Here is a 23,934-nt window from a genome sequence, read left to right as displayed (position 1 = left end):
CTTCATCAAGCTGTTCTAGGGTAGGGATTATATTTCTCTGTTTGTTTGTACTAGTGACACGAGAGGATGCCTTGTAACTGATAATGATAGTGGTAATGAATTCATTCCTGTAAAACATGATATGCCTGTTAGTTTGGGGCACCCGAGGCTCAGTGGAGGTTTATATAATGTGTTTCTTCCCTTCCTCCTTTAGTTCCGCAGAAGCTAATTTCTAGCACAGCATACTCTGCTCTGCTGCTGTCTCCTCTAGAGGGGGGTTAGACAGTTTTCTTTGTATATTTGCTAAGAGGGATAGGACTTCAGAATTAAGTGTTCAGACTCACAGGTCCTACATGTTCTCTTGTGTAAAGGATTGTCTTTGATCCTAAAACAAGAGGAAAGCCATTTGTCAGTACTAAGGAGATTAAAGTCATGGTAATACTGGCCAGCATTAATTTTAAACTCAGTAACATTTAAATAATTAAGTCAAGGATTTTCATATAAATTAAAAAAATAAAATTAAAAAAAAATGTCCATTTTGGGAAAATTGGATCAGTTGCGATTAAGACCTTTGTCACTAATGATTGTATGGTGTAATTCTGTGATGAAAAATAAAAATCCATTTGGCATTGAGTAGGACTTGGAGTCAAAAGATCTGGTTTTAGGGTCCATCTTGACAAGTCATTTGCAGTGGATCTCTTTAAAGGTCCTGGAACCTTTGAGCCTCAGTTACCTCACTTGTAATTGGCGATAATACCTACCTCACAGGGTTGTTGTGAGGATTCAATGAGATAATGTATGTGGAAAGCACTTTGTAAATTGTAAAGTGCTACACAAATGTTAGTTGTTGTTGTTGTATCTGAGATGTCTTAAAATTTTTTTTTCCTTCAGAAATAGTCTAATAAACCTCTAGGGCTTTTCTGTTAAAGTATATTAGTTGGTAAACCTTTTAATAAACAGTTTATTACAATATACGTAAGTATTCTATAAAATCTTTCTTGGGGTTAACTTTCAAGATTTTATGTGTATCTAAAATTCATTTTAAAGACTGCAGGCACACAGTTTGGAAGGGCTCTGCCTTTGCTGCTCTTCATAGAGGAAGACCTCCTGAAATGCCGGTGAATTATGGTTCCCCACCAAATCTTGGTAAGTGAGGTTGACTTTTCAGTTGTCCAAAATAATTTTTTAATTTCTTGACCAACTTTGTAACTGCTGTATTAAAACTTTAAAGGAGGTGCTGGTAATGTTTTGGATAATTGCTTTCCTAAAATTATTACTAAAAGTAATGAAAGGTAATGAAAAACAATCTTACTTAATAAATCTGTACTAGTGCTTATAGTAGAACAGGATTGGGAAGAAACTTCATCGTTAGGATTTCTCAAATGTTAATTTTTGTGGCCCTCTAGAAATTGTTTTGGAGTTTTTCTTAGTTTTTCACATACCGGCTTCCCCTTAACCATTTTCATGTTTTTATTTCCTAGTGGAGATCCATCGAGGAAAACAGCTCACAGGGTGTTCCACTTTTAGCACAGCATTTCCAGGAGCTATGTATCAGCACATAAAAATGCACAGGAGGATTCTCGGACATCTGTCTGCTGTTTACTGTGTAGCATTTGATAGGACAGGACATAGAATCTTTACAGTGAGTTACCATTTTAAAGTCAATTTGGTATCATCTGGAGCACTTTAGTGTGCCTCACGATTATCTAGGAAAGCTTAATTAAATATGTCTTTTCCCTTTCTCAGAAATTTTGACTTGGTTTGGTGTGGGATCCGTCCTTGTATGGTGTTTGTGGATCACCTCCAGACTTACTGAATTAGGTTCTAGTGTGTATTAACCAAAAACAATCCAAAAAATCCCCCTACATTAATCAGAAAGACCCTCTCCCCTCAAAATCCAAATGTCTACAGTTGATTCATATTCACATTGATTACTCCTGATCTGGGGAAATTGATTAACACTGAAAGATTATTTTATAATTATTGTAAAACTACATGTAAATTTTTGGAATTTAACTTACCATTTCAGTGTTTTAAGGGAAAGTTAGGATGGATAAGAAGTTTAGATTTCATTTTTCTGTTGTTGAGATTTACAGTTGATATTCAGATATTTTCTGGATGGTGGATACTGGATGGTACTGTAAATTTGAGACTCTATTGCTTAGTTATTTTAAATGAGGGCTTTAGTCTCATTTTTTATTTTCGGAATTACCACTTACTCAACTTGTGAAACAGAACTGTCCTAACTAATATTTAACCAAGTTATTTAGCTTAATGTGAACTAAAGAAACATTTAACTTTGTTAACTGAAATGGGTGAGCCTTGGACTTTTAGTTGGACTTATTACATGGCAGAGAATTTGGAGAAAATAGTATTTATAATAGGTCTAAGCCACAGAAATGAAAACTTGAAGAATGTATCTTTTTTATTATTTGATTTGAAGAAAAAAAAACATTGTAAGTGTTCTTGGCCATCAGATTCATAATTTACAGAGTATTCTACAGTTGGAAAGAGAGGAGGAGATACAGACATTTAATTTCTGTGACAAGTGAATGGTATATTTTTAAATGAAATCTAAGACTTGCTGTATTAACATTTTATCTTGGGGTATATTTTTTCTTAGGGTTCTGATGATTGTTTGGTGAAGATTTGGTCAACACACAATGGCCGCCTATTGTCCACATTAAGAGGTCATTCTGCAGAAATTTCAGATATGGCAGTAAACTATGAGAATACAATGATTGCTGCAGGGAGCTGTGATAAAATAATTAGAGTGTGGTGCTTGAGAACCTGCGCTCCAGTTGCTGTGCTCCAAGGACACACGGGGTCAATTACATCGTTACAGGTAAAACCCCCTTTAGTGTGCACATTTGTGTACTGTCTCCTTTTCATTTAAATGGTCATTATCTTTGGAGATGAGAAATAGTAAGATGTTTAGTAATTACATGATCTATTTTAAATTTAGTAATCAGGAAAAATATAGTCAATCATAGTTCCATGAATCTTGGAAGGGTGATGTAATAGATACCTAATGTAGTTTACTGGGATGACTTACTATTTCCTTTAGATTTACAGTTGAACTGAGTGAGTGGCAATTATACACTGATGGAGACAGGTTAATAATTTTTCTCCTTTAAAATTTGTGGATTTTGATAAGTTGATTAAATTGGCTGAACTATATATTTTTTTTTATTGTGGACATTAATTTTTTGAACTGTATAAATGGTAGACAAAATAGTACGATGAGCGTTTATGTGTCCATCATCCCTGGCAAGTTCTTCTCCATCTATTTCACCTTGTACCTAAAGCAAATGCTAGATTTCGTATCATTTCATCTGTAAATGTCTTCAGTATGTCTACTGTGTTTTATTAAAAACAAAACCAAACACTTGTTTGTTGATGTTCAAATTTCAAATAGTTTCATAAATGGACTTCCCTGGTGGCTCAGCTGGTAAAGAATCTGCCTGCGGTGTGGGAGACCTGGGTTCAATCCCTGGGTTGGGAGGATCCCCAGAGAAGGGAAAGGTTACCCACTAGGGTATTCTGGCCTGGAGAATTCCATGGACTATATAGTCTGTGGCATTGCAAAGAGTCAGACATGACTCTTTCATAAATAACATTATTTTATTTAGTTTGTTTGAATTAGGAACCAAAGTCAATACCTTACAATTGGTTGCTATACATTAAAAGAATTTTACAACAAGTTGCACCATCTTGTCCAGTTTTTTTGCAGTTTCTTTGAGGAAATTGGGTTTATAGAGTTCCCACAGTTTGGGTACCATTTGCTTCCTTGTAGAGTAGATTAACATGTTTCTTTGTGTTTCTTTTAAGTTGGTTGTTGGATCCGGGTAGTAGTTTTATTTAATGCATATGAGAGTCACATGGAGGCTTTGTTTAAAACACAGATTGCTAGGCCCCACTGCTTAAGATTTTGTTTGATTCAGAATATTGGAGGTAGGTGAGGATCATTGATTGAAATTAAAAGAGGCTTGGTTACCTTAATGTATATGCTCTTTCAGGTGGTCTCTGTGTAGTTGCCTTAGATCCATTAGTTTCAAGAATGGTGATATTCAGTCACTTTTTAGAAATTACATTTTGTTAGTAGGTAATGATTTATAAGGCCTTTTAAGGCATGTTGGTGCCTCTGATTTGAGTTTGAGTAAAACAAGGAGAGTGGTTTCATTTTCATATGTGAATTTACCCAGGCTATATGTTGCTGCTGCTGCTGCTGCGTCACTTCAGGCTATATGTTGAGTGGTCTATAAATAGATTTGGTGTGAAGTTCTGTGATAAAAGTGACTTTTCTCAACTCCTGTGGTCAATATTCTTAAAAGAACAGAGACTGCAAGCTTATTTTTTAAGGATGACAGCTAAAATTGGGATTGAGTTTTACTTTGAATATTGGAGGAAAATCTTTGGTTTGCTTATTTACTTTTTGACAGTGAGTATATTGTTCTCTAGAGGACTTTATAGGTTAAAAATTAATTCAAATCCCAGCTGTGTTCCACAGATTTTAAAATTTTAAAGTTTGTTATGAATTTATAGACAGTATCACAGCAACATTTATAGTAAGTAGTTTGTGAGCGTATCTATTTTAAAACCGTTACGGAATTGTTCAGTGTGAGAGTGAAGCTCTGGTCTTCAATGAAAGCCTCATTGTTTTGATAATAGGGGCCCACCTGTATTTATCACCTACCAAATACATCAGAAAATTTACTTGTGTGGTAGTAAGTTTTTATACATCAGAAGGCTTATCTGTGCTTGCTAGTGGTTACTTTGAAGTTCAAACACAAGCAAATGCATGATATATTAATCTTTTTCATGTTCTTTGCCCTGTTGTTAACTGGCACATATAAACCATCCTAATTGTAGTAACGGCCTTCTTTTTTTATTAAAAAAAGATAAGTAATATTGTTTGCCAAAAAAATTTGACAGTAGCTAATAGCAAATAATATTTAAAACTTCCATTTAGAATAATCACTGTCAGTATTTCAGTACATAACCTTTCTCATAGGTAGCAGTATACAATATCAGTTATAATTTACATTCTCAGTAGTGTTAGTATTAGACTAATTGGGTTACAGTTAGAACCTTTTGTCTAAGATTATCAAGTAACAATTGGAGGAGGAAATGGCAACCCACTCCAGTGTTCTTGCCTGGAGAATCCCAGGGATGGAGGAGCCTGGTGGGCTGCTTCTATGGTGTCGCACAGAGTCGGGCACAACTGACGCGACTTAGCAGCAGCAGCAAGTAACATTCTTGAGGAGTAAGAGACAATGCATAGATGGAAATTATTAATAGAGAAGTTGGATGAAGGTGAAAAAGTATCCAGAGTACTAATCAGTTCAGTCGCTCAGTTGTGTCCGACTCCTTGCGACCTCATGGACTGCAGCACGCCATGCTTCTCTGTCCATCACCAAATCCCAGAGTTTGCTTAAAGTCATGTTCGTCAAGTCGGTGATGCCGTCCAACCATCTCATCCTCTGTCGTCCCCTTCTCCTCCTGCCTTCAATCTTTCCCAGCATCAGAATCTTTTCTAAGGAGTCAGTTCTTCGCCTCAGGTGGCCAAAGGATTGGAGTTTCAGCTTCAGCATCAGTCCTTCCAGTGAATATTCAGGACTGATTTGCTTTAGGATTGACTGGTGTGATCTCCTTGCAGTCCAAGGGACTCTCAAGAGTCTTCTTTACCACCACAGTTCAAAAGCATCAATTCTTCGGCGCTCAGCTTTCTTTGTGGTCCAACTTGCACATCCATACATGACTATGGGAAAAACCATAGCTTTGACTAGATGGACCTTTGTTGGCAAAGTAATGTCTCTGCTTTTTAATATGTTGTCTAGGGTGGTCATAGCTTTTCTTCCAGGGAGCAAGCGTCTTTTAATTTCATGACTGCAGTCACCATCTGCAGTGATTTTGGAGCCCAAGAAAGTAAAGTCTGTCACTGTTTCCATTTCCTTTCTATTTCACAAAGTACTAACATAGTGAGAAATTATGTAGCCAAGATATGGAAAGCCCAGAGTGAGGAACCTTGAATTTGAAGGCATTTAGCAGTTTCATAGGTGACTGAGAAGCTTAGCAGAAATTTTGACATATTTGTAGGGTTGGGGAGGATATATATCTTGGAAATATCCGTGCATAGTAAATTCAGCTATTGATGAAATTTTAATTAGTAATTAGAATTAGCAGAAAGGAAATTTGAGAACTGAAGTGTACAACTGAATTTAGTATTTCAGTAGATGGTTTTAACAGCAGACTAGATTCTACTAAGGAAATCAAAGAGAGAATTAATGAGTTGGCAGTGAGGCCAGAGAAAATAAACAAATGGAAGCACAGAGTGAAGAGTTTAGAGTGTACCAAAAGAGGTTAATAAGAGGAAATGCTGAAAAGATTCCACATGTGTATACATACATATACACATACGTACCATATGTGTAACTGGAATTCCTGAAGGAGAGAATGAATCAAAAGCTGTGTTTGTAGTGATAATAGCTGAGAAGTTTGCAAAAACACTAAAGAAATAAAGCCACAGATTGAAGAAACACTAAGGTTCCTGAACAGAGTAAATATACAGTAAATGCACAGAAAATTGCAACTGTCGAACATGACATTTTGTTTTAAAACCAAAGACAAAGAGAAATTGTAAAGTAATCAGAGGGAGCAAGACTGATGGCCAGCTTCTCAGTAGAACCTGTGGAGGTTCATAGACAAAGGAGTGCTTTTCTGAGAGTGCTGATAGGAGATGCCTGCAGGTCAAGAATTCTGAACCTACTGAAAATCCACTGAAGTGCAATAAACATGTTTTCAGACAGACGCAGAGTTTTCTTGGTGAAGGGACAGCACTGAGGGGAATTTGAAATAGTACTCTTTAGGCAGAGAAGGAATGTGATCCCAGGCTTGGAGTAATAAGAAGGAATGAAGAATTAAAATGTGTATGGGTAAATGGAAATAAACATTGACTACCTGCAACAAATATAATTTCTTAGGGTTTTAGATTATATATAGAATTAAACTGACAGTAATAAGAGCTAATGTTTTCAGAAATAACTTCAGTATCAGTATAGATTTTTCTGTTACTATCACATACCACATTCCCTCTCACTTTGGTAGTTTTGTTCATCTTACTCCTTTGCTGAGTGTGTTTTTCTTGTTTTCCTTATAATTCCCTCTCTGTTTTTTAAGCTGCCTTGGATGTTTCTGGACCAAGTGGATCTTCCTTTCTCTAGCTTGTTTGTGTAGCACAGTTGGTACTTTATTAAACACAAGTGTTAACCCTATTCTGAAGTTACAATATAATTGTTTTGTTATAATATTTTATGGTTTTTTTATTTAAATATTTAAAATGTTGATCACTTGGAATTTATCCTGCTTTATAGTCTGAAGAATGGATCCATTTTTCCCCAGATTGTTGCATAGTTGTCCCGTTACCATTTATGCATTTATGGTCCATTGTTTCCCCATCTGACTGAGATGACTTCTTTGTTGTATGTCTTGTGTATTAGGGTCCAGTTTGGACTTCACAGTTTGCCATTGGTCTTTCTGTCATAATGTACGTACTGTGCCCCATAGTTTTAATTATTGAGGCTTTGTGGTAGGTCTCACATCAACAGGACTAGATCTTTACTTTCTCTTAATGAAAGTTTTTCTGACCGATCTTATTAGTTTCCAAAATAAACTTTTATTGAGATCACATTACATTTATAAATTAGAGATAGACTTTCGTTTTTGTTTTATTTTATTGGTTATGAGTTCTCACTGTAGTATCACCTGTATTTTGGATTTCGTTACTCAAAGTGTCAATTGAAATTAACTTTGAAAAACTTAAACTGTAACATTAGTGGCAGCTCAGGAAACTGATGTGTAAATGTTTTTATTCCTTTTTAGTTTAGCCCTATGGCCAAAGGCTCGCAAAGATACATGGTCTCCACTGGTGCTGATGGGACTGTTTGTTTTTGGCAGTGGGATTTAGAATCCCTGAAATTCAGGTAAGTGACTTTAATTGTGTAGTTTTTTTCTTTTTTCATGATGTTACAGTTTAGTCTGAAAATGAAATCTGATTATAAAGAAAAATTATGTACTGTGATGCCTTTTTACTTTTGAACTTAATTTTTGATACATGCAGTGCATGTGCCATACTGACTGCTGTTTACATTGTACCATTTAGATATTTGGGTATGTTAAAGGGGCAGAGCTGTTCTCTCTTAGTGGTCACATGTTTTTGAAAAAGTGATAGTATGTGAAACATTTTGAAAAATGTTAGAAATAGATACAATTATATGCATAGGTAGAAATTTAGGCAGGAATTATTTAAGAATCAGACCTGGATTATAGCCCTGCACTGCCCAACATGGTGCCCCCAGCCACATGTCTATATTGAGCACTTTGGTTGTGGCTGGTGCAATTGAATAATCGAATGATTAAATTTTTAACAGATATGATTCAATAATTATAGAACTTTTAAGCATATTTTAAACAACTTGAGTATGTGAATTAGTTTTTCAATTAGAAGTTTCATGAAATCTCAGTAAAGATCAAGTATTTTTGATGAAAATTTTTCAAATTGAGATGTATTATAAGTGTCCAATATGCTATGAAGAGTTAAAGGATATACTATGAAAGCAATTAAAGTTCTCATTAAAATATTATTAACATTGTTGTGGTATTTTGGATATATTGTATCAAATGGATTAGAACTAATTTTATCTTTTTACTTATGGTGTGGCTACTAAAAATTTAATGTTAGATATGCAGCTTGCATTCTCTTTCTGTTGAAGCATGCTATCATCTGGTGGTTTTACAGCCTGTTCTGCGGCCTTTGTAATGGGTTCTCTTACATTCTCTGAACTTTAATCACCTCCGTTACAGAACAGTGGTTAGTGGGCTTGCTCCTTCTGTGTACTAGGATCTGTGTAAGTTTGGGGGTTAGACAGTACTCTTACATCCACCCACCTATCGTTTGTGGAAATATTTGGTGTACGAAGAGGTACTATAGAAGTAAGATGGCAACATTTATGTATGCTAGATTAAAGCTGTTATCTTTTTAAAAAATTTATTCTTAATTGAAGAATAATTGCTTTATAATATTGTTTTAACTTTCTGCCATATATCAGCATGAATCAGCCTTCCCTAGATATATATGTGTCCCCTCCCTCTTGAACCGCCCTACTACCTCCCATCCCTTCTCACCCCTCTGGGTTTTACAGAGCCCTGGTTTGAGTTCCCTGAGTCATGCAGCAAATTCCCATTGACTATCTGTTTTACATATGGTAGTGTATATGTTTCCATGCTACTCTCTCCATTCATCCCACCCTCTTCTTCTTACCCCCTCCCCAGTCTGTGTCAATAATTCTGTTCTATGTGTCTGTGTCTCCATTGCTGCCCTGCATATAGGTTCATCAGCACCATCTTTTTAGATTGCATATTACATGCATTAATATGCGATATTTGTTTTTCTCTTTCTGACATACTTCACTCATGTATAATAGGATCTAGGTTCATCTGCCTTGTTAGAACTCATTCAAATGCGTTTCTTTTTATGGCTGAGTAATACTCCATTGTATGTATGTAGCACAGCTGCTTTATCCATTCATCTGTTGATGGACAGTCTATGTTGTAACTTCCATGACCTAGCTATTGTAAATGGTGCTGCAGTGAACATTGGGGTACATGTGTCTTTTTCAATTTTGGTTTCCTCAGGGTATATGCCTAGTAGTGGAATTGCTGGGACAATATGGTAGTTTTATTCCTGGTTTTTTTTTTTTTTTTTAAGGAATCTCCATATTGTCTTCCGCAGTGGCTGTATCAATTGACATTCCCACCAACAACATCAGAGGGTTCCCTTTGCTCCACACCCTCTCCAGCATTTATTGTTTATGGATTTTTTGGTGGTGGCCATTCTGACTGGTGTGAGGTGATATCTCATTGTAGTTTTGATTTGGATTTCTCTAATAATTTAAGAGTGAAGTTGAGCATCTTTTCATGTGCTTTTCATGTCGTCTTTGGAGAAACGTTTGTTTAGGTCTTTTTCCCACTTTGTGATTGGATTGTTTTATCTGATATTGAGTTGAATGAGCTGCTTTTGTGTTTTGGAAATTAATCCCTTGTCAGTTGTTTCATTTGCTATTATTTTCTCCCATTTTGAGGGTTGTCTTTTTCACCTTGTTAATAGTTTTCTTTGCTGTGCAGAAGCTTTTAACTAGGTCCCACTTATTTTTGTTTTTATTTCCATTACTGTAGGAGGTGAGTCATAGAGGATCTTGCTGTGATTTATGTCATACAGTGTTCTGCCTATGTTTTCCTCTAAGAGTTTTATGGTTTCTGATGTTACATTTAGGTCTTTAATCCATTTTGAGTTTCTTTGTGTATGGTGTTAAGAAGTGTTTTAATTTCATTTTTCAATTCTTCATTCTCCATTTCTCCCAGCACCACTTATTGAAGAGACTATCTTTGCCCCACTGTATATTCTTGCTTCCTTTGTCAAAAGGTGCCCATAGGTGCGCGGGTTGATCTCTGGGCTTTCTATCTTGTTCCATTGGCCTATATTTCTGTTTTTTATCATACTGTCCAGATGACTGTAGCTTTGTAGTATAGTCTGAAGTCAGGAAGATTGATATATCCATCTCCATTGTTCTTTCTCAAGATTGCTTTGGCTATTTGGGGTCTTTTGTCTTTTCATACGAATTGTGAAATCTTTTGTCCTAATTCTGTGACAGATGCCTTTGATAACGTGATAGGGATTGCACTGAATCTATACATTGCATTTGATAGTACAGTAATTTTCACAGTACTGATTTTTTCAGCCTCATTTCAGTTCAGTTCAGTCACTCAGTCGTGTCCTACTCTTTGCGACCCCATGAATCACAGCACGCCAGGCCTCCCTGTCTATGATCAACTCCCAGAGTTCACTCAAACTCACGTCCATCGAGTCGGTGATGCCATCCAGCCATCTCATTCTCTGTTGTCCCCTTCTCGTCTTGCCCGCAATCTCTCCCAGCATCAAGAGTCTTCTCCGGTGAGTCAACTCTCACGTGAGGTGGCCAAAGTATTAGAGTTTCAGCTTTAGCATCAGTCCTTCCAGTGAACACCCAGGACTGATCTTTAGAATGGACTGGTTGGATCTCCTTGCAGTCAAAGGGACTCTCAAGAGTCTTCTCCAACACCACAGTTTAAAAGCATCAATTCTTCGGCACTCAGCTTTCTTTGTGATCCAACTCTCCCATCCATACATGACTATGGGAGCAACCATAGCTTTGACTAGGTGGACCTTTGTTGGCAAAGTAATGTCTCTACTTTTTATAATGCTGTCTAGGGTGGTCATAGCTTTTCTTCCAAGGAGCAAGCGTCTTTTAATTTCATGGCTGCAGTCACCATCCTTAGTGATTTTGGAGCCCGAGAAAATAAAGTCTGTCACTGTTTCCATTGTCTCCCCATCTGTTTGCCATGAAGTGATGGGACAGGATGCCATGATCTTTGTTTTCTGAATGTTGAGTTTTAAGTCAACTTTTTCACTCTCCTCTTTGACTTTCATCAAGAGGCTCTTTAGTTCTTCACTTTCTGCCCTAAGGGTGGTGGCCTGTGCATATCTGAGATTATTGATGTTTCTCCCGGCAATCCTGATTCTCGCTTGTGCTTCATCCAGCCCGCCATTTCGTGTGATGTCCTCTCCTTGGAAGTTAAGTAAGCAGAGTGACAATATACAGCCTTGACATACTCCTTTCCCAGTTTGGAACCACTCTGTTGTTTCACGCCCAGTTCTAACTGTTGTTTCTTGACCTACATACAGATTTCTCAGGAGGCAGGAAAGGTGGTCTGGTATTCCAGTCTCTTTAAGAATTTTCCAGAGTTTGTTGTGATCCACAGACTCATATGTTGTGATCCAAAGAGTTAAAGGCTTTGGCATAGTCAGTAAAGCAGAAGTAGATGTTTTTCTGGAACTCTTGCTTTTTCTGTGATCCAGTGGATGTTGGCAATTTGATTACTAGTTCCTCTGCCTTTACTAAAAACAGTTTGAACACCTGGAAGTTCTTGGTTCACTTACTGTTGAAGCCTCGTTTGGAGAATTTTGAGCATTACTTTGCTAGTGTGTGAGATGAGTGCAGTTGCGCGGTAGTTTGAGCATTCTTTGGCATTGCCCTTCTTTGAGATTGGAATGAAAACTGACCTTTTCCAGTCCTGTGGCCACTGCTGAGTTTTCCAAATTTGCTGGCATATTGAGTACAGCACTTTCACAGCATCATCTTTTAGGACTTGAAATAGCTCAGCTGGAATTCTATCATCTCCATTAGCTTTGTTGATAGTGATGCTTCCTAAGGCCCACTTGACTTTGGACTCCAGGATGTCTGGCTCTAGGTGAGTGATCACACCATTGTGGTTATTGGGATCATTAAGATCTTTTTCATATAGTTCTTCTGTGTATTCTTGTCACTTCTTAATATCTTCTGCTTTTGTTAGGTCCATACCATTTCTGTCCTTTATTGTGTCCATCTTTGCATGAAATGTTCCCTTGGTATCTCTAATTTTCTTGAGATCTCTAGTCTTTCCCATTCTGTAGTTTTCCTCTATTTCTTTGCATTGATCACTGGGGAAGGTTTTCTTCTCTCTCCTTGCTGTTCTTGGAACTTTGCATTCAAATGGGTGTATCTTTCCTTTGCTCCTTTGCCTTTAGCTTTTCTTCTTCTCTCAGCAAGTTGTAAGGCCTCCTCAGACAACCATTTTGCCTTTTTTGCATTTCTTTTTCTTGGAGGTCGTTTTGATCCCTTCCTCCTGTACAGTGTCACGAACCTCCATCCATAGTACTTGGTGCTCTGTCTATCAGATCTAATCCCTTGAATCAATTCGTCACTTATCACATTGCATAATTGTAAGGGATTTGATTTAGGTCATACCTGAATGGTCTGGTGGTTTTCTGTTCTTCAATTTCAGTCTGAATTTTGCGATAAGGAGTTCATTATCTGAGCCACTGTCAGCTCCCGGTCTGGTTTTTGCTGACTGGATAAAGTTTCTCCATCTTTGCACTTGATCTTAGTCAAAAGACTGAGAAGCGATAGAGCTTCTCCATCTTTGGCTGCAAAGAATATAATCAGTCTAATTTCGGTATTAACCATCTGGTGATGTCCATGTGTAGAGTTGTCTCTTGTGTTGTTGGAAAAGGATATTTGCTTTGCCCTGCTTCATTTTGTACTCCTAGACCAAATTTGCCTATTACTGCAGGTATCTCTTGACTTCCTACTTTTGCATTCCAGTCCCCTATAATGAAAAGGACTTCTTTTGGTGTTAGTTTTAGAAGATCTTGTAAGTCGTCGTAGAATCATTCAATTTCAGCTTCTTCAACATTAATGATTGGGACATAGACTTGGATTACTGTGATATTGAATGGTTTGCCTTGGAAACAGAGATCATTCTGTTATTTTTGAGATTGCAACTAGGTACTACATTTCAGACATTTCAGTTGTGACTGTGAGTGCTACTCCATTTCTTCTAAGGGATTCTTGCACACAGTAGTAGATAAAAATGGTCATCTGAATTAAATTTGCCCATTCCAGTCCATTTTAGTTAACTGATTGCTAAAATGTTGATGTTTACTCTTGCCATCTCCTATTTGACCACTTCTAGTTTACCTTGGGAGAAGGCAATGGCAAGCCACTCCAGTACTCTTGCCTAGACAATCCCATGGACAGAGGAGCCTGGTAGGCTGCAGTCCATGGGGTCACTAAGAGTCAGGCACGACTGAGTGACTTCACTTTTCACTTTCACACATTGGAGAAGGAAACGGCACCCCACTCCAGTGTTCTTGCCTGGAGAATCCCAGGGATGGGTGAGCCTAGTGGGCTGCCATCTATGGGGTCGCACAGAGTCAGACATGACTGAAGCGACTTAGCAGCAGCAGCAGCAGTTTACCTTGATTCATGGACCCAACATTTCAGGTTCCTATGCAATATTGTTCTTTACAGCATTGGACTTTATGTCCATCACCAGTCACATCCACAACTGCGTGTTGTTTTTGCTTTGACTCTGTGTCTTCATTCTTTTTGTAGTTATTTCTCCACTCTTTTCCAGCAGCATATTGGGCACCTACCGACCTGGGGCCTTCATCTTTCAGTGTCTCATCTTTTTGCCTTTTCTTACTGTTCTTGGCATTCTCAAGGCAAGAATACTGAAGTGGTTTGCCATTCCCTTCTCCAGTGGATCACATTTTGTTAGAACTGTCCACCATGACCTGTCCGTCTTGGGTGGCCCTACATGGCATGGCTAATAGTTTCATTGAACTAGACAAGGCTGTGGTCCATGTGATAGTTTGGTTGATTTTCTGTGATTGTGGTTTTCATTCTGTCTGCCTTCTAATGAAATAAGGATAAGAGGCTTATTATGGAAACTTCCAGTATGTTAAACTATGTTAACGTGTATTTTAAAACAACATGTTCTTCTTTTCTAGTCCACGTCCTCTGAAGTTCACTGAAAAGCCTAGACCAGGTGTTCAAATGCTGTGTTCTTCATTTAGTGTTGGTAAGATACCTTTAGTGTTTTTTTCTTAGTTTTGTTTTAGTTTTTTTCAGCAACCACATAGCTAATGGCCTTTATCAGGTAGATGGTGAACGTCTTACATTCATTTCATTAGATTTAACCTGTGATGTTAATTAGCCTTTTTCTTATCTTCCCCATTCTGACTTTCTTGGATTTTTCATAGTAATCAGAGCCAGGGATATAAGAGAACTGCAAAAAGGATGCTTAAGGTGTCCAAATGAGCAATTCCTGTGCCATATGCCCCATGTGTATGATAAGCCAAGATTGTGATTTTCTTTGAATGGCTGGTTTTTGGTAGTTTAAGTTTGTTTTGCACACAACTTGTGAAATTATTCCTCTTTTTCTTTTTTGGTACAGTGGACTTGTGTGGTAATTTTGTTTTGGGGGGAGGTCAAAGATTTTCCTCCATAGAAGTCTGAACATGTGAACAAGTGAACTTCATATACCATAGCTTTGTTTAGGTGTATAAGTGTTAGTCACTTAGTTGTGTCTGGCTCTCTGTGATCCCGTGGACTGTAGCCCACCAGGGTCTTCTGTCCATTGGATTTTCCAAGCAAGAGTACTGGAATGGGTTGCCATTTCCTTCTCCAGAGGACCCAGGGATTGACCCCAGGTCTCCCATATTGCAGGCAGATTCTTTACCATCCAAGTCACCAGGAACCCCCTAGGAGTGTAAAGGTATTTAGAAAGCAGAACCTGTTTTCATGCATTTTTGGAGTGGCAGCATCTTAGTCCTTGTCACAACCAGTATGACAGAGGGAGATAGTGAACATTTCCAGATTGAATTAACTTGTTAAAATTGAGCCTCATCTGATGTGTACCCCCCCACCCCGCTATAATACCACCAAACAGTTCTCTGATACTAGCTTGGCATCTTACAATTCAACTCCGTTCTGACACTGCCTACCTAGAGAATAGTGTGAGACTGCCCAGGTTAAGGGCTCAGTCCTACAAGAGTCCTGGCCCACCCCCAGCCTCAGACCCAGTTGTCACCTTGCTTTTGCTGACGGGCTGTAGGTCAGAGGCTCCCACAACTTCTTCCTTGGATTTAGTTAATTTGCTGGAGCAGCTGACAGAAGTCCTTTTACTCAGTGGATTTTTGGTTTATTATGAAAGAACATAATTCAGGAATAGCTAGATGGAGGAGAGGCTTAGGATAAAGTCTTTGGAAAGGAGGACTCTCCAGTCCTGCTATTCTTCTCTAATCTCCTGTTCATCCACCTGGAACCTCTCCGAGTCTTGCCCTTTGGGTTTTTTATGAGTCTTCATCACACAGGCATAGTTGATTAGCTCATTGGTCATAAGGATGGATTCAGCTCTCTCCCAGCCCTCTCCCAACCTCTATCACATGGTTGGTTCCTCTTCCATAGATGCTTTCCAAAAGTTACCTCATTAACATAAACTCTGGTGTGATTGAAATGGGTTTGTTATATGAAAATCAAGACACCAGCATCATTTTACTTAGGAATTTCTAAGGGTTTTTAGGAGTTCAGCCAGAAACAGGGATGAAGACCAAATACAGATTTCTTCCTAAAAATCATATCACAATATATTATGTTAATTTTTAAAAGTTCTTTATATAATGAAATGGATCTATTGAGATGAATTTACTTTTGGCTTACTTAATATAGAACTTTGGTTAAGACATTTGTTACAAATTGAATTTTTAAAACTTAAAATTTTTGTTTCAGGTGGTATGTTTCTAGCCACAGGTAGTACTGATCATGTAATCAGAATGTATTTTTTGGGTTTTGAAGCACCTGAAAAAATCGCAGAACTTGAAAGTCACACTGTAAGTCTTCATGTGTTAAAATTAAGATTTACTTATGATATTCCTGTTGGTATATAGTCTCAATAACAGAGATTGTTATTGATTTTAGAGATTGTTATTGATTTTACTTTCAACTTAAATGGAGGAGGAATTGCATTTAAAGATGAAAGATGATACTGACAAGCTCAGCACCTTACTGTGCAAATGCTTTACAATGGTATTTCTGCTTCAGGTCCATTTGATTATGACAATTGATTGAGGTGGATTAGGTTCGAATTGGTCCTGTTTATCTTAACCAAGCTCATGGAATTAGAATGCTGTTTTATTAACGTGCACTATAAGATAGATGACTCTCAGTGTTCTGGAGTACTGGTCAGCGGTCAGGTCATTTTTTTCTCCTTAAGGAAGTTCTGTGAAGTTATTTGATAAAAACCAGAATCCCTTTAAAGGAAATTTTTGTTTGTTTCACACATAATCATCAAAGTGAATGTGACTTGTTTTCAGCTACTTAAACTTTTATCACTTTCTATCCATATTAATTTTGTAGATGTAATTAATTGTAAATACAGGTTTAATTTTAGAAGCGGGCTGTTTTTTCTTTCTAAACCCTACGTGTCTATCTCTGAGATAAAAGCTGTGTCTTAGTCTGGTTTGATACGTAGTTAGGTTCTTTGCTCTTAAACATACACTATATGTTTGAATGGCAGGATTAAGCAGCAAAAGTGTAGATCTCTTGCTTTAAACCAAATGTGCTTCTAACTAAAACTGGGTGGGCTCTTTCTTCGTTTATAAACTATGTAGATGATTACTTTTGTTTGGTTTTTTCCTCTCTTTAGGATAAAGTTGATAGTATCCAATTTTGTAACAATGGTGATCGGTAAGTAAGTGTGAGTTTGTATTGGTGAATGTGTTTTTAGGTAAATGTGTTATGCTTCCTATTAGTGTAGCTTGTATGTCACTTTTCAGGTATATATCATATGGCAGGCCCTTGTTAGTAACTGTAGTAATTGAAGGAAAAGTGTCTGTGACAGGGAGGAAACATTTAAATTAAGCTTTTAGAATTGTAGTTTCTGCAACCTCCTGTATCAGAAGTAGTTCTTTAGCTCACTGCTGGCTGATTTATAGGAAAATTATGTGTAAGGATAATGAAATTTCTTATGTTTGAGTAGTTGTGTGAAGGTGAAAGTCGCTCAGTTGTGTCTGACTCTTTGCAACCCCATGGGCTGTACAGTCCACGGAATTCTCCAGACCAGAATTCTGTAATGGGTAGCTGTTAGCTTCTCCAGGGCGTCTTCTCAACCCAGGGATCGAACCCAGGTCTCCCACATTGCAGGCAGATTCTTTACCAACTGAGCCACCAGGGATGCCCATTTGAATAGTTAAATCTTTTCTAATCAATTACTGTGATGTAATCTGCAACAAAATTATCCCTTAAATTATATCCTTTTCTGTGGTCCCCAGTGTCTTTTCTGGTACCTCTACCTCTTCTTTTTAACACTTAACTAAGTGATGGGTTTATTTATACATAGTTACTGCGTGAAATTGAGTTTAGAGTTTAAATGCTTATAATGGCACTTTTGCTCTTACTAATTCTTCCATTCATCTTTAATTGTCCTTCCCTGCCCCCTGTTACTTATGTACATTTCTTTCCAAAACTATTTGACTAGGTAGTTATTGGGTTTGAAATGTGCTTTACAGTAGGGCCAGTCTAATCAGAGCCAACCAGATTTTCTCCTTTTAGGTAGGCCCTAAATCCATGTCTTTTTGGAATTAACACCTGTAGATTTACCTGCAGTCAAGATAGCTACTTGAAAAATTTTTTTGCTTGTGGTTTTAACTGTAGCCTTTGGTAGCATGTATGTAAGTAGGTGTATTTCTTTTATTTTAAGGTTCTTAAGTGGTAGCAGAGATGGAACAGCACGAATTTGGAGATTTGAACAGTTAGAATGGAGAAGCATCTTACTAGATATGTCCACTAGAATCTCAGGGTAAGTTGAGATGGTTTGTTTCTAAGTAGGTGCATTCTGAGTACTTGGTCTGTCTCTCTGGTTGGTTTTTTGCTTTGTTCAGGAACTAGAGCCACCTCCGATCTAAGTGAATGGCTCCCTCCTGCATTTCTGACTGATACTTAAATATGTTACAATCTTAGATTTATGTAGAAAAGAACACTGTATTTATTCCATTGTTCAAAGCATTGACTTCCTCTGAGGTGTTGCATGTAAAACCACCTACTGTTTTAAATGTATAAATAACTCAAGTATGTCAAACGTGGAGATTTTCAGAAAGTTCTATTTTTCTGAAGATAGGATGGGACCTCCCTGGCAGTCCAGTGTTTTAAGACTCCCAGGTTTCCACTGCAGGGGCCGTCGGTTCAATCCCTGATCAGGGAACTAAGATCCTACAAGCCGGGAAAATAAAAATGAAGATACGATTTTTGGAATTTCTATTTAAAAAAATTTTTTTTAATTATGTAAAGATCTAGAATTTCTAATTTTTTTAATTTTTAAAATTTATTTATTTTAATTGGAGGCTAATTAGAATATTGTGGTTTTGCTACACACTGACATGAATCTTTAAAAAGTTATATTTTAAAAAGCTATATCTGGTTTTAAAAAAAAAAGTAAGCAAATGCATGTTATTGTTTCAGTTTTTAAAAACTGGTCTCCGTTGGGAGTGATATTTTTGTTTTACATGGTAAAATTTTGGTTTGTAAAATGGTATTGAAGGCAAATTCGTCTTACTGTGCCCCTCCCCCAACACTCCAGAGTCTCAAATATATTTTGAACAGCTTTGAGATAATTTCAATATTTCCCAAGATAGCTATTATAAATTTCAAATACATTATGTTTTTGGATTTGTACATACTGGAAGACTGTATAGGTGGTGAGAAGAATATGTATTTTGGAGTCAGAACTTTGCTCAAATACCACTTACACTTTTTATAGCTATATCATTTTGAGACCATCACAATCTGTTTCATCATCTGGAAGATGAAACTACCAGCCTTTAAGTACTATTGACAATTGAAAATCATACTCAGATTTCTAGCAGAACTTGGTGTGGTGGTGGTGGTGGTATAATTGCTAAGTTGTGTCTGACTCTTGTGACCCCATGGACTAGCCTGCTAGGCTCCTCTGTCCTTGGGATCTCCCAAGCAAGAATACTGGAGTGGGTTGCCATTTCTTTCTCCAGGGGATCTTCCCGACCGAGGAGTTAAACCTGGGTCTCTAGCATTGCAGGCAGATTCTTTACTGAGTGAGCTGCGAGGGAAGCCCAGTCTACTTGGTGTAGAGTAGGCATATCACTGCTTTTATCGTTTTTTCTGAGAAATGTTACACATTCTGTTGTTTAGAAATCTTCATGTCTGCTTTATTTTTAGTAATATTAGGAGAAATAACTCATTTTCCACTGTGACTCAAACAGTTGTATTGGATTTCAAAATAAATTTGATATTAATATTTTTGTGGAATGACCTGCGGTAGAGAATGGAAAGAATACATACTAGAAATCTGATAATCCCTATTCACAAACAAATTTTTACAATTAAAAATGTTACATCTGGATATTCAGCATTTTAGTGTGAAAGTGAATGATAATGAATGAATGAATAACAGTGAAGAAAATTTGAAACCGTATTTGTGTTATGCACAGTTACTTTATTCGGCAAAATAGGAACATCATTGTGAAAACTTGAATAAAATTTTTTAAATATTTTATTTGGCTGCTTCAGGCCTTAGCTACCTTTTGCCATGTGGAATCTTCCTGGACTCGGATTGAACCCAAGTCCTACAACTGACAGGAGAATTCCTTATCACTGGGTCACCAGGAAGGTCCAGAATTTGTTTAAATGAGATTGAGAACTGTTTAGTTTTCTTGTTGCTATACTCTCTTCATGGAGAGAACTTTCCCTGTATTTCCCCTCCTGGTAGAAATATTCTTTTCTCATTTAAAGTTTTACCTCTTTCGAATCTTGAAAAGCAGTGTTTTCTGTGTGTATGAATTGATGGATATATTTGTTCTAGTGTTCTGATCTTGGCTGATCAGTTTGATGAAATGCAACACGTCTGTTAGTAAATTCAGGTGAAGCGTGGCATCTTAGCTTGCATTCCATTTTGTCTCTTTTGTTACACTTCCTCTGACCATTCTAGTTAGAATTATTCAGTCATTTGTGTTCCGTTGTGCTTATACAGGTAGATGTTACATAGCACTCCTTCTTGTAGCTGTTTTCTTTAAAATACATGTTTATTTTATGTTTATAATTTCTTAGAATGTGCTCTATGACTTGAGAAGCAGCTCGGTTCTCCGCGCCCCCCCGCCCATATTATTGACTGCTGTATTTTACACAGAAACTGCATACTGCTTTCATGAAGGCAGAAAAACATTGCAGACATGTGTGTATAAGACCCTTCTTGCCAAGGGAGACATAGGAACAGTCTGTAGGGAAGTGTAAAGAGGTAGTTCAGCACACTGAAAATCTGTTGGGCACTTTTCTAGACATTGGGGGCATGAAGGTGAATTACCTTCTTTCTGTCTTCCAAGTAGTTGAAAATATTACTGATAGGCCTTGCAGTCAAGAGAAAGGAATCCTACGTGTAGAGAAAAGCTTTGCTTTTATGAATAATGGTGGTGTTCTGGAATCTGCCTATGTTCAGCCTCTAAACTGTTTCTGGATCATCCCTTCCCCTTTGGGATCTTGTCCTCATCTGTTTGTAGATAACCTCTTGTGGGTCAGATGTGATAAACTCTGTGAAGTGGATAAAGTGTGGACATGAGCTAGATTATTTACTATTTTTGTATCTATGAGAGATTGTGTAACCTTCTACACATATAGCACTGCACATGTTGTATTTTTTTTCTTAGAGATTTATCTTTGGAAGAGGAAAGGTTTATGAAACCCAAAGTAACAATGATAGCTTGGAATCAGAACGATAGCATTGTTGTCACAGCTGTGAATGATCATGTCCTCAAAGTGTGGAATTCTTATACTGGACAGCTGCTTCATAACCTGTTGGTAGGTAGTTTTATAACATACAACAAATTTTTTTTTTTAACAAATTAAAAAAATACTGTTTCATTTATGTTATCAAATGAATAGAAATTTGTATATATACTAATTATAAATTACTGTCATTAATGCATTTTTAAAAGCCCTTAGATACTGTGACAACATGGGCTTTTAATTTTAAACTTATAACTTGCAGACCCTCCTTAACTATATGACTTTGTTGAATAAAGGGACATGCTGATGAAGTATTTGTTTTGGAGACACATCCCTTTGATTCCAGAATTATGTTATCTGCAGGACATGACGGCAGCATATTCATATGGGATATAACAAAAGGCACCAAGATGAAACATTATTTCAATATGGTAAGTGGGGGGAGTGTGTGTGTCTATGCCTGTTTGCACTTGTTTCAGATGTTTGGATAAGGAGATGTAGCTGAAACCAATCTGCATGTTTTTGGCAGTTTGTATTTCTAGAGATCAGGGTGCTACTTTAAGGCTGATAAATATCTGATAGTCATACGTACAAACGTACATATGTAAGTGAAATCTGTATAACTAATTCACATGAGGGGAAGGTTTTCAGAATTTATTTATTTAGCTTTGTATCTGTGAATGTGTCCCTGCTGCTGCTGCTGAGTCGCTTCAGTCGTGACCGACTCTGTGCGACCCCATAGACAGAAGCCCACCAGGCTTCCCCGTCCCTGGGATTCTCCAGGCAAGTCCCTGTCTGTGTTTAAATTGGCAAAATTATGGTAATTCACACTTTTTCAGTATTTAAATTTATTAAAATACCTGGTAATAAAAAATAATACTCAGTAAAGTCCTCTCAGGAGTCAAACATCATTTTTTTGTTTCCTCAGCTTTTTTCTTCTTGCACACAAATGTTTGAAAACCAGATTATGATCTTATTGCATATTTTTAGAATTTCTTATACATAGCTGCACTATAGTCACCCAAAATCAGCAAATTTAACATTGATAAGGTAGCATTACCTAATCTGGTTTACATTCAAAATTTGTCAATTGTCCTAATAATGCCTTTATAGTTTTACCTCTTGGCCTAATTCAGGATCATGCATCATATTAAGTACTTATGTATTCCCACTTTTGTAAAAATCCTTCACCCTGCATATCTTGCCTTTTTACAAACAAGTAATATTATAGGATATTTGTTTTGTCTGATATTTCCTCATGATGTAATACTATTATATATTTTTTGATTAAAAAAAATAAATGATAATGTGCCCTCCATGCATTATATTAGGAGGCTAAGGATGTTCATATGTTCCACTGTTAATATGGTAATAATTATAAGTATTTAGTTAAGGTGACATCTGCCAAGTTATTCACACTAAGTTTTTAAATGTTTTCTTTTCTTTGTAATTTTTAAACTGATTTTTTTCCAGAGACTGTGTAAATGTCTGGTTCCTTATTAAACTTTCACAGGTATCAATATCCACTGAAGATTTTCTGATGGCATTATTCTTTATGGAATTATTAGTTGGCATTCTTACATGTAGTTTTTTGTTTGTTTTTACTCTTTTGCACACAGTTTTGTAATCCCTTCTCATTTTATGTAAAGAATGCTTTTCAAGTCCTTAAATATTTTTTAAGAATTTGTAAATGTATGTTTGATGGTAAATTCAGCCTTTCTTAGAAGAATGTTACTTATGTAGTTAATTTGCTGTTGTTGAGTATTTAAGTCGTTTCTAAAACATGCACAGCAGCAACAGTTTGAATATACATGTCTATTTATGTAGATCTCTGATTATTTCCTTGGGATAAATTCTGAGGGGAATATATAAAAGGGCTTATACATTGTTAAGACTTTTGAGACACAGACATGATAGGTTTTCTAAAATTATTCTTTATATTGAGACCCAGTTCAAAGGCTCATTAATTTTCGAGGCAGTACAGTAGCATCCTACAGATAAGTGTTTCTTAGACCTTTTGATTGAAAACTATCTTCGTCCATATGTTCCATTTTATTGCTGTTTTTTTTTTTTTTGGACCTTTAAATTTAATTTCAGTATGCATACAATGGACAGTTTAACTATCTAAAATAAAGTGTTTTATTTACTAACATTAAATGCACTAAATTCAAATAGCATAAAGTACATCGTTAGGCATCTCTGAATATTGCATTTCTGTTCGGAATCCTTGGAAAATAAATAAGCCTTCTTTAGTTTTTCTGTGGCCTTAAAATTCATAGGTACATTCATTTTCTTAATTGTCCTTTAAAACTCAATAGGAACATCCTAAATTTAATCTGTTAAAACAGAAGACTACATTAATTCAGGCTTTAAACAGAATATAATCTAAAATAACCACTAAGCCAAAGTAACCTGAAAAGTCTCAAATGGACAATGATGATTTTATTTCTAGTCAGACACCAGAAATTGGCCTTGTAGGCTGAATAATTCTTACCTTTACTGATCACTTGAGAGTCTCCTAATTTTTGGGTTTTAAGCTACTAATGAGACAGTATTTCATTAAAAAAGTAGTGAACATAGTGTGACATTGAAGTGTTCTCTGGACACAGTTGCAGGTTATTTTTGTTTTATCAGGAATGATTGTGTAGGACTCTTCAGACAGCAGATAAAAAGCAGCGTGTGTCTTGCTCTGCTTAGGTAGGTTTGCCCACTTGGGAAACTTCCTTCT

General features: G+C 36.8%; 1 protein-coding gene across 2 annotated transcripts in view; it reads left to right on the top strand.

Annotated features, from left to right (window-relative positions):
* The window catches only part of BRWD1 (bromodomain and WD repeat domain containing 1), a 119,878-nt gene that overhangs the window by 20,509 nt on the left and 75,435 nt on the right, over positions 1-23,934 (top strand). For both annotated transcript variants that reach the window (XM_055414053.2, XM_055414045.2), the window contains exons 6-15: positions 1,027-1,125; positions 1,461-1,621; positions 2,603-2,824; positions 7,861-7,961; positions 14,408-14,478; positions 16,188-16,288; positions 17,104-17,144; positions 18,157-18,255; positions 21,128-21,278; positions 21,503-21,637. In XM_055414053.2, coding sequence (XP_055270028.2) covers positions 1,027-1,125; positions 1,461-1,621; positions 2,603-2,824; positions 7,861-7,961; positions 14,408-14,478; positions 16,188-16,288; positions 17,104-17,144; positions 18,157-18,255; positions 21,128-21,278; positions 21,503-21,637 — 1,181 coding nt within the window. The remainder of the gene's footprint in view (positions 1-1,026; positions 1,126-1,460; positions 1,622-2,602; positions 2,825-7,860; positions 7,962-14,407; positions 14,479-16,187; positions 16,289-17,103; positions 17,145-18,156; positions 18,256-21,127; positions 21,279-21,502; positions 21,638-23,934) is intronic.

Source organism: Moschus berezovskii, chromosome 1 (genome assembly GCF_049115385.1).
Source record: "Moschus berezovskii isolate FMDL1 chromosome 1, NW_MosBer_1.0, whole genome shotgun sequence".
Lineage (NCBI taxonomy): Eukaryota > Metazoa > Chordata > Mammalia > Artiodactyla > Moschidae > Moschus > Moschus berezovskii.
The sequence above is the reverse complement of the archived record's forward strand: the minus strand, read 5'-3'. Positions and strand labels throughout refer to the sequence as shown.